The 20,112-nt window shown below is 38.5% G+C and overlaps 1 protein-coding gene across 2 annotated transcripts in view; it reads right to left on the reverse strand.

The window, feature by feature from the left end:
• Window positions 1-1,001: 1,001 nt before the first annotated feature.
• Window positions 1,002-20,112, reverse strand: part of MAP3K21 (mitogen-activated protein kinase kinase kinase 21) — a 52,256-nt gene continuing 33,145 nt past the window's right edge. The window contains exons 6-10 of one of the 2 annotated variants that reach the window (XM_077894479.1): window positions 13,197-13,319; window positions 9,430-9,580; window positions 8,974-9,071; window positions 5,050-5,835; window positions 1,002-3,750 (exon numbers count right to left, since the gene is read on the reverse strand). In XM_077894479.1, the coding sequence (XP_077750605.1) occupies window positions 3,383-3,750; window positions 5,050-5,835; window positions 8,974-9,071; window positions 9,430-9,580; window positions 13,197-13,319 (1,526 nt within the window). In that variant the 3' untranslated portion in view covers window positions 1,002-3,382. Of the gene's footprint in view, window positions 3,754-5,049; window positions 5,836-8,973; window positions 9,072-9,429; window positions 9,581-13,196; window positions 13,320-20,112 lie in introns of both variants that reach the window. The other variant, XM_077894478.1, reaches the window with a different exon arrangement.

Genomic DNA, 20,112 nt, shown 5'->3' on the forward strand with positions numbered 1-20,112 from the left:
GCCCAGCATATAGCTGATGTTTTGCTCCAGGCTGGAGGTGTTACACATTTACAGAGCTGCAAATTTTTCACCAAAGGAACTAATTTTATTTAAAACACATGTGGGAGATTTCAAGCCTAGAGCATTCTCAAAAACCATGGCTTCTCTTAATTAAGCACAATAAGCTAAACCACAGTTCAGCTGCTTTAACAGAGAATCAGGCAAGAAGGCATCTAGTAAAATCGTGCTTGGGGTCAGAACCAAAGCTTTAAAGACTGGCCCTAAATTATCCATGCCTGAAATTAATTGATATAGACTGTGGAGCAATTTTGTAGCCCAGGCATAATAAAAAAAATAATAGAGCAACCAGTCAGCCATTATTGGAACCTAACAGCTGGGTGTAATACCAAAACAAAGTACACAGCTTAACAGAGAAATCAGTGGAAGAGATGGTCAATGGGAATTTGTGCTAAAACTGTCATCCCAGGGTAGTCATGTGCAGAACAAGGCTCTATCTTCTGAGGAATGACACCAAAGGTCTCATACTGTAGGGGAAAAGAGACTTCACTAAAATAGTCTTGCCAAATCACAACCAACCAACCAACCAACCAAATACAAACAACAAAGCAAACCTGGAGAGGGGATGAGGGAAATCATTATCCACAATTACTACAATGTACTTCCTAAAATGTTTTCAACAACAAAAACAAAAATATGAGATATGCAAAGAAACAGGAAAGTAGGACTTTTATACTAGGGAAGAAAGGAGGCAACAGAAATGGCTCCTGAAAGATTTCAGACTAGATGGGTAAATCTTTAAAAAAATAAATAAAATTTTAAAAAAGTATTTAACCCTATGGCTCACTGAGTGATCTGCAGTTTAATGAAGTTAGCAGGCTAATACCTGGCTATTAAGCATCCATGATCTTTACTAATGTACTTTTTCTTATTAAATACAAAATAAACCACTACAAACTATAGTCACAATCATCAGAACGAAGCCAATGAGAAAGTAGACTAGCTATAGAAAAAAAGTTTATTAAAAAAATAGACAACTTATGTAAACATCTTTTTCAGTCACAAGGCTTCATAATACAGCATAACAGGCTCTGGCCTTCAATTTCTGCAGTGGGAGCACCTTCAATGTTGGTTAATAGTAAGTAATCAGCATAACTTCTCTTTCAATGAGCTAGTAAGTCTCTATGAAAATAAATAACCAGATTCTGCTAAGTATACTAATACACACAAAATCACAAATGTACAACAGATTTCAGCAAAAAACAACTATTTGCTACAACATGAGATTGAATCCTTGTATCGCAATTATCTTTTTAATGCAGCTTCATTTCTAAATTCATCATAATGTAGAGTTGACTACAATGAAGCAACATGGGGAAGGAATGGAGTAGAGGGACAAGACAGATGAACACCCACAACTACCCCTCACTCACACACACATACGCAAACGCATGTGCACAGACACATGGGTACACACACACACACACGATGTTTTGGCAGAAGCGAAACTGAGGAAGTTTCTATACTTCTTTCATGTACTATTTTAGGCGTGTACTTTCTTTACTTTTAGCAGGAAATACATGCCCCCAAATGACTGAATAGGTATGAAGTAGCCAACCATAGTTTTAAATGTGATACAATTTTGAGGAAACCAAATTTGGATTTCTAACTTCACCAATCTGTCAAAAGTGAAGCCAAATCATAGAATGGACCATAATACCACAAAACGAAGCTAAGTACCTGAGATTTTGCTGCCAGAATTTTAAAGACAGATTGTTTTCCTTGGGGTAGAATGCACTTATGTTAATATAATCCTTTCATGCTCTGTTCACCATCTGCTGGGACATATCTATGTCACTATGATGTTTCAAGTGGCCAAATAATATCATTTTCTTTTTTCTGCTATATGTAGATATTTTGTCACAGCTGATTTAAATTGCTGACATTTCAGTTATTCAGTAAGCCTTAACCAAGGTAAAATTTTAAATGAAATGTCAAGTGACATTTACAATTTAGTTTTTCCTTGTATGCAAAATTTTAAGTATTAATTGCCATCCAAAATAACCACATTCTAGTGACAGAAGGGAAGCATAATGAATTTAACAAAAGAAACCCAGATAAATTTACAAGCTCCTGGATAGCCATTTCTGTAGTTTAATAATTTAGTAGTCGATTTGTATCATAGATGTATGATTTTATAAAACGACTCATAAAATCATTTAAAATCCTGATCTGCTACCCCAAATCCATTTAAAAGACCATATCTGAAAATAATCTATATTTGTCATTTCTGCCATGTCAGCTTATCTTCGCAGATGTCTAACATTTATCCACCATTTACTGAAATGTGAAGATAACGATAAAATACTTATATTCTAACAGTGTTGCTGTTTCTTGATTTGGCAGTGTTTCTCTCTAACGGTATTTGGGATTATTAGAATAATCACAAATATATAGAGAGAAAAATAAGATTAAATGACATGAATGTTTACAATATGTGACACATCTGTCACTTATTTTTTAAAAATCCTACTACAAAATGAAAAAGCTTTATATTCTGGATACCAAATAAATGGCTACTGATGAAACAAGAACTTTTTCTACAGGAAGCACCGACAGATTAGCCTTGCTCAGGTGGACATAATGTGGTCTTAGCCAAATGTCCACGACTGACTTTTTAAAAATCTGTTTTGGGGTTCTGATGGAAAACATTTTTAGAAGTTACATTCAGTAAAACGTTTCCAGGTTACATTCAGTATAATTTCCTCAAAAAGAGAAACAGGCATAATTTAGGTGATACCTGGACATATTTATGCCTTCCACGCTACTACTGAGCTCAGGCGGTTTCTCTGGGATGCTCTATGTATCCTAGTCAATTTTGTTTTTTTAAATAGATACCTTTACTGACTAATATCACATTATTCTTGGCTTTTTGTTGTACAAATAAAAAAAAGAAATGAAAAGAAAAAGAGAGAGAAGGAAGGAGCGGCAAAAGGGAAGAAAACGAAGGGAGGGACACACCTGGTACCTGGTTCCAATTTGGGTGTCACCAAGAAGAACGTGGCCAACAAATGAAGCACTGTAACTATGCTTACCGGAATTCTACCCAGCACAGCTTTATACCGCTGCTCCTGCCTTGTTTTACATTTGTGTGCATTTCAAGTTCCTAGGTAAGAATCCAGCAGGGGAAAAAAAAATACAGCCAGCTAACAGCAATCACATACATGGTTTTCTAGAAGGCTGACATCCATCAGTACGTTAGTAACACGGCCACAGCTTTCCAACACCCAGCAGCATGAGACAGTTTCAAGGTAGACACAGTGTTTAAGTTTGTTCATCTTAAAAAAAAAAAAAGGGAAGAAAACGCTCGATCAACATAAGGCACTTAAGACAGAAATTCTTTCTCCAGCTGTTGGATAGGCGGTGGGCTAGTCCTGCTCCTCACGGCGCGCAAAGGCACCGCGCTGTCCCTGCTCTGGCCCGCGGCGCCGGCGTCCAGCAGGGAAGGGAGGTGCGCGGCAGTCCTGTCCTTGGCGCCGGTGGGGCCGGGGCCACGCAGGGCGGGCCGGGACTCCGTGCGGCTCCCGAGGGCCGCGAGGTGAGGCCCGGGCACCGTGCTGCCAGCTCTTGGCTTTCTGGGCGGGGCCTTCCCTGGCAGGTGCGCCTGAGGCCCGGCGGAGGAGTGGGGAGCCCCCGGAGCCGGCTCAGGGGGCAGGTCCCAGTCTGCAGAGGCCGTGCTCGGAGTGGCACCAGCTGCTGGAGAGAGAAAAGACAGTGCAGTTAGCGGCTTCTGAGACAGCATCCAGATAAGCAAGGAAGAGGACTGGTCAATTAGGTAATCCCTTTCAAGGGGACTTCAACAAAAAACCCTCAACACAAACGTTTTACAACTACTGGGATGCGAGGTTGGTTGGTTTGTTCAGGAAGAAGTGATGGAAGGTTGGAAAGAGTGTTTCTACCAAGGAAATGGGAACCATAACAACAGCCCGGTCACCTTCGTCGTGCTTGGGCCAATGACAGGCATGACTGTTTAATAATGGGGCAAGTTTCAAGATGGATTAGACTAGAATAAAGGTTTTATAAAAAATGATGGTTGACATGATGAAACTTCACGTTCAGATTATGATCTGAAAAAATGAGTGGCAGCAGGAAAGCAGTTAGAGTTTACATGTTGCCCCTTCTTTCTTGTCCCAAAGAACAGACTCATCACCTCTCTAGCAAATCATTATTGCCTTATGAGTAAGATAAATTGCACAGTTTCTCATGGGATTCTTGTCCTAGGATTTCTCCTTGTGCAATCGTAAATCATAAATTATCAATAGTCTACTGCATTACAAAAGACTAATGAATTTATCTAAAGACAATGGACAATAGACTGAAAAAAATATCAGGTCTGGGTAGGGCGCTGAAAGCAGAGAGAAAGAAACAGAATGAAAACAGTTTGTTTTAATATACTTTACGACTAACCATATAGAATAACATTGTACAACCTAAAAAGCATTTTTCATATACGTGACCTCACTTAATACTCATGACATATATTTCTAATTATTTTTATATACAAAATAAATTAATAGTCAACCCCTGTACAGTGTGCCGTTTGACTCTTACCCCTGCTAAATTCAACCTGAATGTCAGCCAAGCAGTGATGCTAGGTGATGCAGATCACATATCACAGAGGAGGCTAGGTGGTGACTACTTTTATTTCCAGCTCTCCCACTAATCATTGGTTCATATGTGGGCAAATGGCCTGTCCTCTCTACTATGAAGGCCTTGGGGTGGTTATTCTCCACATTCTTGTTCTGTTTCAGTGTGCTCTTATATACTTAAGTTGCCGAACTTGAATTATGCTTTTCCCAGAATTCAAATAATAGTTAAGGTCAAATCAAAGAGTAGGGTAAAATTCAAAGAGCTATACTAACTGGGCAAACAAATTTGTAAATGTAGTCACTTGGAAAAGAAACGAGCCGATGGCCATACAATTTTACATTCTAATCTCTACAGTGGCATTTGACCCAAACTAAGTACTTTGACCCAACTAAGGCAACGTACCTGGGGTCTGAAAAGCATTTCCATCAGACAGGGTTCGTCTGTGATGTGATGCTTGTTCTTTCGAAGAAGCATAATAAGGCACATTCCCATATATCTGCTCTAAGAAAGGAGGAGATGGGCTTTTCCATCTACTATGATCAGTCTCAAGTCTTGGCATAGAAGCTGGCTCACCACTACATCCTCTGATGGCGGCACAAAAATCTGGAGTGGGTGTCTCGGGGTCAGGAGTGATGTGTGTGCTACCTTCAGACAAATCTTCCCCGTCGGTCTGTAGCAAGCACTTTGTGGAAAGAGAGGACATGGACAGAAGGCTCATGGTGCTTGACAGAGGGAGTGGGGGTAGGCTGCTGGCCCTCTCGCCTGTAGATGGTGGCCTTGTACAGGGAATGGCACTGCCTCGGGCCTTGGGAGCCCATTGGAAGATTCCCTCACGTCTCTTCTTTTCTTCTTTGGGCAAGAGTTCTTCAGCAGCCTGTGCTTTATTAAGCTCTCTGATATCCAGTCCCAGAGCTACTGATGCCAACAACATGGAGCAGCCATAGAGAGCAGACTCTGTCTTCTTTCTCTGGGGGGATCTGCTCAGATTACTTGTAGGGGTCACCTGAGGAGTGCTAGCAGCAGGGCTCAAAGAGGGTCCCTCCTCGCAGCTTCCAGGTTCCACTGGATTCTCTCTCTGGCCATCTTTCCAAAGAGGTAGATCAACATAGGCTTGAGCAGGTGATTTTATTTGCTTTGGTTTTCTGTATTCTGATCCGTCAGGGGAAAGTTTTGACTCTTCAGAAGCACCTAAATTCAGATATAAACACATGTTAAATACAGTTTACAGTAAAAATCATTTACCTATAAAATAAAGTTAAAATCTCATAAATATCCTAAGTCAAAGCACATGGAGTCCTTTTCAGTTCAGCAAACCATTCATCCAGAAGGACCCTAAGGAAAGGGAACCTAGGGCACAGAACTCAAGGTTCTCTACAGAGGAACTGGCAAGCACACCATCTGCTGTTCCCTATCCTTCAGAAAATGGTTCTTCGTTAGCAAGGGAAATAAAGTTATTACAGGAAAAAGTCATCAAGATACATTAATGCACACACATACATGTAGGCACTGTAACGTGTCAGATAAAATGTGCCCTTTGCCTCTTCTAAATGTGTCAGGCCCCATTATCTAGAACTCGCCTGTGTACACAAGAATCATCAGGCTCCATATCAGTGGTCCTCAAAGTGTGCTGCCTGGGCCAGAGCGCCTGCATCACCTGGAAACCTGGAGAAATGTGAATTCTTGACCCACTCCAGACTTTGGAATCAGAAATTCTAGGGCTGAAGCCCAGTTGTCTGTGCTTTAATATGCTTTTACTCAAGTTTGGGAGCCACTATTATAGAGGATGATTCTCCGAAGAGGTCCCACAGGGTAACAAAGTGGATCAGCTGAAGAACAAGCTGACATTATCACATAGGTGCTTACCAGTGAATGAATGAAAACAATAAACTCCTTAATCCGTGCTCAAAGCAATCCATGATAGAGCATCTAGTGATTTTTCCAGTATTATGCCCTAGGATGCCTGCAACATTCTCTGGAATCCAGACAAGCCAAGATACCAGCTTCTCCCCCAATAAGCTGGTGGTGCTCTTCTCATCACTGCCTTCCTTGCCTTTGGGGTGCTCTATCTGGCCTCTTTCTACCCTCTAATACTGGCCCCAAGCTCCCTTTTCTTTCAGAAAGCCCTCTCTCAAAGTACCAACTGATGCCAAGGCAGTCTAACGTGGCCCATCCCCCCATACAATCTCAGCTTCCTCTGAACCCCCCTGTTCCATCTTTCACTTTTGTACTTTTACATCACAATCCAGATGTGCATGCCCACAGATGGTAGGCTTCTGCCCACCTGTTTGTCTTTTTAAATTTGGAGGGATCTCCCCTGAATAGTACCTTCATCAAGTAGGCGGGAAACACATTTGAATTAAATGAATATTCATTAAATAGATGCACTGTACATGTAATAGGTAGCAAATTATTAATCCGTAGTTTAAAAACCAAGAATGGGGGATGCTATCAACAAGTGAAATCACTGATTTAAAAGTATATTGAACATTTCCTAATGTATGTTCATGTGTGCCTTTACTTATCAGTAAAACATACTCTTTCCCCCAAAGTGGTCATGAATTTAGGCTAATCCATCATAATCTTCCCTTCTTATGACTGATGATGAGCATCTGCAGCCCCTGGAACCAAGGTAAATATCTGCATAAGATAAAAATTTTGGTGCACTTGGGTGGCTCAGTCAGTTAAGCATCTGCTTTCGGCTCAAGTCATGATCTCAGGGTTCTGGGATTGAGCCCCATGACAAGCTCCCTGCTCAGCGAGGAGTTTGCTTCTTCTACTGCTCCACCTCCCCGCTCATGTTCTCCATTCCACTCTCAAATAAATAAATAAAATCTTAAAAAAATATATCATTTTTAGGATTCACTTAGGCATTTGACAGATGGTGAGTGTTTGCTCTGTTCCAGGCATTGGGAGTGGTAAACAAAACCAATGAAATCCTTGACATTCCAGTTTGGGAATGAAACAGAACACAAACATTACAGGCATCAGGTAGACAAATAAAAATTTCAGGTAAGAGCTATAAACAAGTAAGAATGGGTCATGAGACACAGGGATGGGGTGGGATGCTGCTTCAGCGAAGGTGGTCAGGAAAAGTTTTCAGGAAACACTCGAGCTGAGACACAAATGCTTAGAAGGACAGGACAACACAGACAGGTGGTGGGAGGGGACCTGCAGGTAGGATGGATGAGTGTAAATCTTCTGCTCATTAACCCGTTACGTAAACTTCAAGAGTAAGTAACCTAATGGAGATTGAGCTGAGTCAGCCAAATATATCCTTGTATTTCCTCCAACTGTCCTTCGAAGGATGTATTAATGGGTCAGAACATTCTAAAAATAAATAAATAAAAGAATTAATGGGGGGGGGGAGGAAGACTTCTCTGATTAATCTGTTTAGTCAAAAATAATAAAAAATATACTATAGGAAGAACAGTTTTATTATTATTGTTCCTTAGTCTTCAAACCATATTTGACAATAAATTATAACATGTAATAAGAGGAGAACCTGTTTCATAGGCAAGAGTCAGCATGCAATCATGAATGTGACAACAGGAAGCATTTAGTACCTGTCTTGCATTTACCCAAATGTACTTGTGCATATATTTATACTGAAACCACACCCTCATGACAATGCAAAAAGAGGAAAACTGAATTCGTAAAGTTAAGCATGGCACTGATGAGGAATTCAAGAAATTTACTCAATGTTCTGCTAAAATATCTTTAATTAGGCCCCAGTGTCAAAGGGCCGTCTTAAATTATCAGGTATAAAGACCAATTTTCTCTTCTTTGGCGTTAACAATCCTTAAAGTTTTTCAACATGTCTCTTCAACATTTTAATATCTGAATATTATATTGCCATGATAAATATTAAAAACAATCACAATTCATCTAAATTAGAGATTCCAATGTAATTCTAAGCAGTGGTTTCCCACAGAGAACCTGCTTGACAATATTTCATTCTGTTAAGAGGTGGCAATGTAGCCAAGAGACCATCCCCAAATCTCAGGATGTCCTTTTCTTTCATATTTGCTATCTCCTATTCTACATTAATTTGATTCTACAGAATTAATTATGACACTAATTTTTCTGATAGAGAGTAAGAGTTACAAATTCCCAATAAACAATGTGGAGCCTAATTACTTTTCATCATAAAGATCTACAGAACAGCAAAGAAGTTTTGAGCTTAAGTAGAGGTATAAGCAATGCTACTTCTTGTTAACCTTCTCTATGCTACTTGAATGACCACATGAAACTATTAAAGCAAAGCTTCTAGTACACTCAGATGCTAAGTCTAACTCAAACAAATTCTATTTCCTGAAGCACATTTACCTGGCTGGTCCACAAATAATGATGCCAACGGCATGGTTTTCTGATTCTTTATTATGAGAGTTGACCAAGGACTGTTGCCGTCTGAGAGAGGTCTCATTCTAGAAGAGAAATATGTTTATTTTGATAGAACCATGTGATGTACAAATTAGGTTTTGACAGGTATATATCAACATTTGTTAAGTAGGAAAGAAACTACATTTGTATTGTTCTGAAGGGCTAACAAAGTATAAATAAAACCTTGAAATGAGACAAGAAATATCTCAAAGATTAACTGCTTAACTGCATAGTAACTAATTTTGTAGGATAAAATCATCCTAGAAATTAGATAAATATTCAGATATCTCTGTGCTATTCCAATCACTTTTTAAAAGTTAAGACTGGCCAATGTGGAATTATAAAAGGCACTGCTACCTGTCATAGTATACTCTGAAATGCTCCCAGATCTCACACATTTACCTTTCTTTGCTATCGCTTCTTTCTTTCATTTGAATTGAATTAGGTCCCCAGGTACAACCTTTTTTCTTGAAATTCTTTTTCACATCTTCAAATTCTTCTTGTCGACAGACAGTGTTCCTTCCCCAAGTTTTATTGCTTTCATCTGAAGTTACTAGGCAGAGAGCATCACTCATTAACCAATTGCAAAAAAACCTGAAGTTAAATGAATCAAATCAGTTGTACAACTATCTCACTCAAGATATGTCAACAATGAAGAAATGTGAAAGTGAAGATTTCTTTCTCCCTACTGATGGCAAACTTCTTTCTCTCATTAAATTAGCAAAAATGTGGAATGAGTTAAAAGATAAACTGAACTTAAGGAACAAAGTCTATTTTTAAGCCACAATTTATCATTTACTTATTTTTAAGATTTTATTTATTTAATTTAAGAAGTGACAGAGAGCAGGAGCAGGGAAGGGAAGAGGGAGAACGAGAAGCAGACTCCTTACTGAGCAGGGAGTCAGACACGGGGCTCAATCCTAGGACCCCCAGATGACTTGAGCTGAAGGCAGATGCTTAATTGACAGCTCTCCAGGCACCCCTTAAGTCCCAATTCAATCTGATTTTTCATTAGTCATCACAATTTTGCTCAGCTATCACATCAGTTTGGCTACGTTGCTTTTTAAAACTTCAAACCAGTTTGCAGTTGTCTCCCCTTGGTTTTTCTAATGGCCTCACAGGAAGGTTTGTATACACATTTAATATCCACATCTTGCTGACACACTTACATGATCCTTCTAGCCTAGAAGTGGGCTTGGGCTTGCATGTAATGGATTTGGACACCACTGGGGAAAATAGCTACAGTTACTATAGATTTAGAAAACCAATCCTGTGAGTAGATATTCTAAAGCACAATGTAAAACATTATGACATATCTATAGAGGGGAATACTCCATGGCCATAAGAGATGAGGTTCAGATAAAAATAGAGTAAAATGTCTTATTACATATATTGTATGACTCCATTTTACAAAAAAGTGTTTATGCATGCATATGTATCTGAATATAGCCTTTAGCCAGTCCAACCAGACCATGGGAAGCTTCATAGCCCATTCAACAGGCCTATGTATAGTAACCATATGTTAGGCCAGAAAACATGTCCTGGTAAATACAAGAAGACTGAAATTCTATCGAGTATCTTCTCTGACCACATAGCATGAAGCTAGAAATCAGTAACAGAAGAAAAACTGGAAAACTCATGAACACATGAAAATCAAACAACACTTTTCTGAACAACCAATGGATCAAAGAATAAATTACAGAGGGGGAAAAAAAGGTTTGAGACAAACAAAAATGAAACAAAATACACCAGGACTTATGGGATATAGCTAAAGTAGCTCTAAGAGGAAAGTTCATAGCAGTAAACACCTACAGTAAGCAAGAAAGATCATAAATAAGCAACCTAACTCTACACTTTAAGTAACTAAAGAAAAAATAATGAGCCAAAAGTTAGCAGAATAAAGGAAATAAAGACAACTACAGCTAAAACAAATAAAATAGAGAAAAAAGTGGAAAAGATTAACCCACACTAAGAGTTTGGTTCTTTGAAAAGACCAACAAAATTGACAAATCTTTAGCTAAACCAACCAACAGAAAAAGAGAAAGAACCCAAATGAACAAAATTATAAATGAAAAAGAAGACATTACCACTGATACCACAGAAATTCAAAGGATCCTAAGAAGCTACCAGGAGCAACTATGTGCCAACATAGTGGACACCCTAAAAAATGAAAAAATTCATAGAAATACATAACTTGCCAAGACTGAATCAGCAAGAATTCAAAAATCTGAATGGACCAATTATTAGTAAGGAGATTGAATTAGTAAACAAAAATCTCCCAAAGAAGAAAAGCCCAGGATCAGATGGCTTCACTTCTGGATTTTACCAAACATTTAAAGGAATGAAATACTAGCAAACAAAATTCAGGAGCACATTAAAAGGATCATTCACCATGGTCAGGTGGGATTTATTCCTAGGATGCAAGGATGGTTTAACATATACAAATCAATCAATGTGATACACATTAATAGAATGAAAGAAAAGAATATGGTCATCTCATTAGACACAGAAAAAGCATTTGACAAAATTCAGTATCCATTCATGCTAAAAACTCTTAAAAAATAGGCATAGAAGGAATATATCTCAACATAACAAAGACCATGTATGATGAGCCCATAGCTAAAATCATCTATATGGTGAAAGGTTGACAGTTTTTCTTCTAAGATTAGGAACAAGGGTGCCCACTCTCACCATTCCTATTCCACAAAGTAGTGGGGTCCTAGATAGAGCAATAAGGCAAGAAAAAGAAATAAAAGGTATAAAAACTGGAAAGGAAGAAGAAAATTCTATTTGCAAATGACATTATATATAGAAAATCCTAAAGATTAAAAAAAACAGTAGAGTTTCTATACACTAAGAAACATTTTCTGAAAAGGAAATATAGAAATCAATCCTATTTACAGTAGCATAAAAATAATAAAATACTTAAGAATAAATTTAACAAAGGAAATGAAAGATCTCTATTCTGAAAACTGTAAGATAGGGGCACTTGGGTGGCTCAGTCAGTTAAGCATCTGCTTTTGTCATGATCCTGGGGTCCTGGGATTGAGCCCTGCATTGGGCTGCTCAGATCTGTGCAGCAAGAAATCTGCTTCTCCCTCTGCCCCCACCCTGCTTGTGCTCTCTCTCACTCAAATAAACAAAATCTTTTAAATATTTTTTATAAGATATTAATGAAAGAAATCAGAGAAGACACAAATACAGGAAATGTATCCTATGTTCATGGATTGGAAGAAATAATATTGTTAAAATGTCAATACTACCAATAGCCACCTATAGGTTCAATGCACTCCTATTAAGATTCCAGTGGCCTTTTATACAGGAGTAAAATTTATATAGAATCACAAAAGACCATGAATAGCCAAAGAAATCTTGAGAAAGAAGAACAAAGCAAGAGGTATCACACTCCTCTATTAAGCAATATTATAAAGTTATAGTCATGAAAACAGTATGGTACTGGCATAAAAACAGACAAATAGACCAACAGAACAGAACAGAGAGCCTAGAAGTAAACCCAACCATATATGGTAGACTAATATTTGACAAAGTCACCAAGAATACTAAGTGGAGAAAAGACTCTTCAAAATGCACAGGTAAAAGAATGAAATTGAATCCATATATTACACCATTCATAAAAATTAACTCAAAATAGATTAAAGATTAATAGATTTTCTTAGTATTTTTTTAGCTTACTTTATTATAAGAATACAGTATATAATACATATAGCATGCAAAATATGTGTTGATTGACGGTTTATGTCATCAGTAAAACTTCTAGTCAACAATAGGCTATTAGCAGTTAAGTCTGAGGAGTTAAAAGTAATATGTGGATTTTCAACCACACGGGGTGATGTGAGTGGGAGGGTAATGTTCAGCAGCCCTAACCTCCATGTTGTTTCTGGGTCAACTGAATATACAAATATCAAATAATTATGTCGTATGCCTGAAACTAGTATAATGTTATACATCAATTATATCTCAATGAAAAAAAAAAAGGAAATTAGACAAAGAAACATGAGAACAAATTCTGTTTTCTGAATAGTTGTGACACCTACTGATGTCACGTGTTAGTGAGAGTGAGCTACAATACACCTCTCGTCGCATGGACTCCAAGTCAATTAAGGACAGAAATCCCCACAGGAGCCCCAGTGCCAGGGGAGAAAGCTTACGCTGTATAGCTCGGAGCCGAGGAATCACTGTGGGGCTACTCGGTGGACTGGAGCCATTGCTGTTCAAACTCCTCCGTTTGTCCAAGTTGGGAGAGGCCTGGACAGTGATTTTATGCTGGAAATCTGTTGGATATGCAAAGAAATGAGAATTGAGATTTCACGGTTATAGGCACTATTCACAGGCCCTTGGCCAGCATAAGGCAATAAGAGCAAAGTTTGCCAAAGGGTAAGAAGGATGTATTTCTGGGTCTGTTTCTTCTTATCTTCCGGAGTTCAGGTCAATAAATAATGACCCAGAACCTATGGTACGTTAGGTGCAGTCAGACACATCATCACAAACCATAGAGGCCTTATTGAGTACTCTTAGAACCTAACCATCTTCTAGGGAAGAGGAGTTACCTTCGTGTAGTCTAACATTGTTAAAAACAAATTTGAAAGAGGAAACACCCTGGATTTTAACGAGTCTTGGTTCTGTCACAAACTGTGGACCTCCAACTGGTAAGCAGCCCTTCTGAGCTCGTCTCCTCAAGGTTGGACAGAAACAATCAGTACTGCATAGCACTGCCGTGGTCATTAAAACAGAAAATGCGGGTCCTCAGGGGTTCAGGACATGCTACTCCTCCCCTTTAACCTATCACATTTCTTTACAACCGTCCACTCTTCATCAAACCTAGTATAAAAATACTCCCATCTGTTTCTTTAGGTCTTCATTTCCTGATGAAGGCTCCCTGTCATGTCAAACTTATGTTATATAATTTTTTATGCTTTTTACCCCCCAGTAAAACTGTCCTTGACAGTTTGATTTTCAGACCCAGCCTGGTAAATACCCCTAAAAGGGTCAAGGAAAACTCCCCCAACCCTGGCCCAGTTAAAAGGACTCTGTAGTCCCAAGACCTAACCACCATGTGGGCAACTGTCAGGAAAGCGTATGCCAACAACTATGGGAATATATGGAAGGAAGCATTAATATTACCAGAGGGGAGAGGACTGAGCGTCTGCAAAAAGTTTGTCAACTGTTGGAAAGTTATCAAAACCTCAGGCAGAGGTAAAATAAACTACTGGATGTTCTTTCAGCGCACTGCTGAGCTTAACCTTTGATTTTCTAGTGGCTGTTTTTACAACTTGGTAGGGGCAGAGGTTAATTTATAGATTCTGTCTGGTGATGATGTAAACAATTTCTATCTGGTATGAAAGATGATCCCAAAGGTTATAGTTTATGGCCACACAGAGCACTAACCAGGTCTGTATTTAACTTAGCAATCTAACCTTAACATTCCCTTATTAAATTGCCCATAAATACTCAGCTCCTCAAATCCTCATGGAAACCAATTTTAACTGGTTCTCCTAATTATTAGTGAGTTGGTTAAGAATCTTTGACATAGGGGCAGCCCGGGTGGCTCAGCAGTTTAGCGCCGCCTTCAGCCCAGGGTGTGATCCTGGAGACCCAGGATCGAGTCCCACAACAGGCTTGCTGCATGGAGCCTGCTTCTCCCTCTGCCTGTGTCTCTGTGTCTCTGCCTCTCTGTCTCTCATGAATAAATAAAATTTTTTAAAAAAGAATCTTTGACATATGTTCATATTGTATTTGCAAGGGAGCCATAATTTTCCTTTTTAGGAAAATTATATATATATACTTTTGAAAATTATGCTTTATACTTTTAAAGAACCACCTGGTATTTGAAATGAGGAGGAGCTGGAATTTGGTAGGCGAGACATCTCTTCAACCATTCATGCTAGATATCTGAAAATTTTTAATATTGTCTTCTTTTTCCTGACCCTCCATATCCAAGCAAACCCAAAGTCTCTTGTAAATTCTGTGTCACAGATTCATCTGAGAGCTATAGTTGAGAAATTTAGATTCTAGTTTCTGGAATTAGCAAGCTCCACATCTTAATCCCAGCTTAGCATTTATCAACCACATGAATTTTCAGGAGGCATCTCAGTATCTCCATGTATAAAAATGGAAAATAAGTCATGATTCCTACTTTGTAGGACAGCTATGAACAATTAAATACAAAGAAATATAGAGGGGCGCCTGGGTGGCTCAGTCAGTTAAGCGTCTGCCTTTGGCTCAGGTTATGATCCTGGAGTCTCAGGACTGAGCGCTGCATCGGGTTCCCTGCTCCAAGGGGAGCCTGCTTCTCCCTCTGCCTCTGCCTGCCACTCTCCCTGCTTGTGCTCTGTCAAATAAATAAATACAATCTAAAATAATTATAATAATTTAAAAAAGAAGTATAGAGAATACTTAGCTTGGGGCTCAGGACATAACATAGGCTCGATGCAAGTTAGTGATTCTTTTAGTTCACTGCCACCACCATTCTATGCTGGAGCTGCCACAGTTCCTCTTTTGATCTTCCTGATTTCCACTGGGACCCCTCTGGTCTAGTTCACAACAGCCAGGTGCACATTTTAAAAATGTATGCCATACCATGTCATTCCACCACTGATAACTCTTCAAAGGCTTTGCACTGCTTCTTAAGTTAACAGGGATAAAAATCATAGTACACTCTGGAAGCCTCTGTAAGTCCAAGCCTGGGGTCTTCATGCCTCCAGCTTCATCTTGCCCTGTTCTCCTGTCACTTGCTATGGTCTGAATGAGGGGTCAACAAACTTTTTCTGTAAAGTGCCACATAGGAAATATTTTAGGCACCATGGCCCATACGGCCTCTGTCACAACTACTCATCTCTGCTGATTTAGTGAGAAATCAATCATACATGACACATATATGCGTTCTAATACAAGTTTATTTGTGGAAATGGCATTTTACATTTCATATGATGTTCATGTGCCATGAAACATTCTTATTCTTCTCAAGTATTTAAAAGTACATGAACCATTTTTAGCTGTGGGCTGCACAGAACAGGTGAAGGCTGGACTTTGCCCATGGTGTGCAGTTTGCTGACCCCTGGACAAACCACAGAGGTCTTTTTCAATTCCTGGAGGAACCAAGCCTTCTTTGCATGTGCTCCCTGACTGTTCTCTTCCTTCCCCCTCTGTATTCGCTCAATTCTCAATTTCAGGTCTCAATTTAAATGTAACTACTTTAGGATGATTTCTATGATCTCCTTAGAGCAGGTGACATCTTTCTGCTAATCACTGTTATATGACCCTTCCCTCACAATAGTTAATAATTTTAGCAAGTAAATAAGTAATTATTAGCTTAAGGTTCACATCTCTGCCCCCAGTACAATGTCAGCTCCATCTGAGCAGAGGCTGTACAGTCTCCATCACAGCAGGACCCCACTGCAGGCTGGCACAGTGCCTCACCCATAAAAGGCACTTAGGACATCTTTGCTGAATCAATATTTTCTCTGTTTAAGATTATAAGTAACATAAGGGCAGAGATCATGTTTATTTTTTTGTAATCTCTACTACTTGATCATGGTAAATCTGCAAGTATTTGTTGAATGAGAGAATGGCATAAGGTTTTGCAGCAGAATCAAATTGGAGCTTACGGTCCACAGCTGAGAAATATATAGCAGGGTGTATGGTGGTTTGGAAGAAAAAGCAAGTGAAAATGAAGTACCCAATGGGAGGCTTCTTCCATCTATCAAGTAAGAAAAATTAAAGATCTAACCAGGCAGACTGGAAGTGAAGACTGGTGCAAGAAAACAGTTTAGCAGGACAGGGTGACTGATTGGACTGGGGGATAGGGTGAAAAGTAAAAGAAAGGAATATTCTTACCCATAGATACAAAAGAGTTTATTTTAGATTGAAGTTCAACTAGACCCGTGATATGTCACAACACTTTGGAAGCAAATTCTCTGGAAGACTCTACCCCAGGGCAGGAGGCAGGCGAGCTCTGGCTGCCCTCAGAACTAGAACACAGAACCAACCCACAGCATGTGAATGATAAACCAAGTGGAATAAATGATGGCTAGGTAACCAGCATAGAACATTTGTAAGGCCAAGGAGGAGTAACAAAGATCCAAAACTGGATTTCAACAATACCTAAGGTGCAGAGCGCTTCTGATCTTCTAAAAGAGTCTGACTTCTCTCAAAAAAGTGGCACTCCTTATGTTTTAAACATAAAGAAAAATATCATTTATTATAAATATCCTTGTCTCACCACTATAAAGTGGTGAAAGGTTGACTCTGTCTCAGTTACATGTTTAGGAAACTAGTTGAAGTTATTTTTCTTCATACTTGAGAGAATAATTTTCTCATGACAGATTTTCATGAGGTCCACAGGCTTTTGGATAAAACCTGTGCTAGTATTTTTATTGGCAATGTTTCAGGATAGTGTCAGTGGGAATAATCTTTTTTTGGGGGGGGGGAATAATCATTTTGACTCTGAAAGTAGTAGTAGTTTCCATTTACAGATACCCACTCTCACATTCGCATACCTGAGGCAGATGATTGTGGCAGGCTTTTGGCATTTTGGAAGTGGTTGAGATTGGAATGCTATTGCTTTAGAAACATTCCAACTTCTGAAGGCTTCAAAACCTCTTTGCTTTGTTTTATATGTTCTAAAATCACAACTTTGGTTTTAGATAAACATAATGCAGAGCGAATGATAAAAGTGGTCACAATAGAAAAATATCAACCATGATCACTTTTTTCTTTCCACATATTCCAAGAATTCATAAAATATAATTAAAAAACTCTTGTCTTAGATTACATTGTCTCATTTTGTAAGGATCTATCCTTATTTGGTTAGGCCCTCAAAAAGGACTGCCAGTGGGAAGAACTACATTTGAGTTTTCTAGCTGTCAGTCATCATAGCTATAAATAGCCTAAAATTAAAAGTTATCCTCGTGATTCTGAAAGGACAAAATTATGAGATAATTATTCACATTTAACAACAAGGTTTTGAAAGAGGTACAGGCACAGATATTAAAATTCAGCTTGTAGGAGTCTCAAATCTGTTTCTGAGAAAATTTTTAAACTAGCTACACAGAGGGAAAATTCTTGCAAAGGGGGTTTAAGTAACTTGATATACTGAAAGGAAAGTATCACTGCCATTCAATCTACTGCCTATCAGATGTTTCTTCCTTAATAGTACACCATTAAATAGTACTAACATTGGGTAACCCAAAGAATTTTCTAACAGATAGTAATCTCCTTGAACTTAAGGCAAAGATAATTGCTTTCTCTTCTATACTATGCAAAATTCCTGAAGAAAAAAATAGTATTTTATAGTTATCATTCTTCTCTTTGGATCTTTGGATCTGTATCCTGCTTCATTCTTCTCTTTGGATCTTTGGATATGTATCCTGGGGCACTGTGCAAGTAAAATGTGTGTGTGTGTGTGTGTGTGTGTAGGGAGGTGGGAGGAAGAGTTGGAGGATTCTGAAGAGAAAGTTTCCACACTGTAGCATCACCTTGTGGCCAGAAGAGGTAAAGGCCATGCTAAATTACGGAATTGAATTTCATTCCTTCAAAATGGATTAGGATTACAGCAGATTTGGCAGGTATGGTTTTTTTTTTTTGCGGGGGGGGGGGTTGTATGTTTTAACTGGAATCATTTATTAAGTGCCACAAGGTAAATAAATGTATAACTAAAATTATCATAAAGAGAAATCCAAATGATACAATCCAGGAAAGATACAAATCTAGCAAAAATAGTTAAATACATTCAGTTTCCCTTAAATGAATACAAGATATTGGCCAAATATGATTTGAGAAGAAAAACAGGAGTGAAAGGGGATCTCAGTAATAATGAGTAATAATATTTTTTTCTTTAATCATTCTACCACTGAAGATTAAATAATCACTGGAATGATTTGCTTTTTTCTACCAAGTTTATTCTTCATCGGTTTCTCACTGGCCACCCCCCTCCAAAGTTTCCCAAGGAATCAGGAATATAAGTCAGGATAACATAGTCACAATACAGATAGAAGGCTGATGTAGTTAAGAACTGGAAAAACCGCCTATGAGTGCTTCTCTGAATTGTTCTATCATCTATACTTAAAAGTAGAAGCCTCATCATAAATAAAATAGTCTATCTTAAATCATGTCTTACATACAAGACAGTACAGTCTGTGGTCACCCAAGTTACACTTTGGCTAAAAAGCAAACATCAGAAGAGAACCTGAAAAAGTATCTATTTTCCCCCAGAGGGGTCAAAGGTAAAATGAATAAGGACTCATAGCCTATCCTCACTTCAGCAAACTAAATAATCCATAATGTATACAGTGTACTTGTGATTGTCACATATCAGTGATTTTCTGATCAACTGAGGATTTCTGTAATAACCTAATGTTAAAATGTCACATTATGTTGCAAGCCTTCCAATACTCTGTAGTAAGTAATTTTCCAAGGCAATTTATACACACTTTATATAAAACAAAACTGTTGACAGTTATTTAAAATCAGTTTCCATGCCATTAACAAACATCTTAGGACACCAGCATCCTTAAAGAGACTCTATTATATGATACATATATAGAGAGGAGAAGAGATAGGGAGAACAGAAATAGAGATATTTAATGCACATTCCATAAAAGTGCCACCAGCTCTTGTTCTGCCACCATTCTTCCCCAGTATTAGAAACCACAAAATATGGGGGCAGGGAGGGTATATGGTTTCTCCTTAAATCAAACGTAACATGTAATGTTAAAGAATTTAATTTCACGAATTGATATTTGTTCTTTTCTTTCTTTTTTTTTAATAAAGATTTTATTTATTTATTTGGCCAGGGAGAGAACACAAGTAGGGAGAGCAGAAGGCAGAGGCAGAGAGAGAGAGAAAGAAGCAGACTCCCTGCCAAGCAGGAAATCCAAAAGGAGGCTCCATTCCAGGACCTGGGGATCATGATCTGAGCAGAAGGCAGATAGATGCTTAACCCACTGGGCCACCCAGGCACCCCTGTTTAGTATCTTCTAACACATTACATGTTTAAAACTGTCACAATGTTTTAAAATCCAGGAGGTATAAAAATGAACCAGTAAATCTAGGGAAGCTTTTAAAAAT

The sequence above is a fragment of the Canis aureus genome, chromosome 4 (genome assembly GCF_053574225.1).
Source record: "Canis aureus isolate CA01 chromosome 4, VMU_Caureus_v.1.0, whole genome shotgun sequence".
In the NCBI taxonomy this organism is placed as follows: Eukaryota; Metazoa; Chordata; class Mammalia; order Carnivora; family Canidae; genus Canis; species Canis aureus.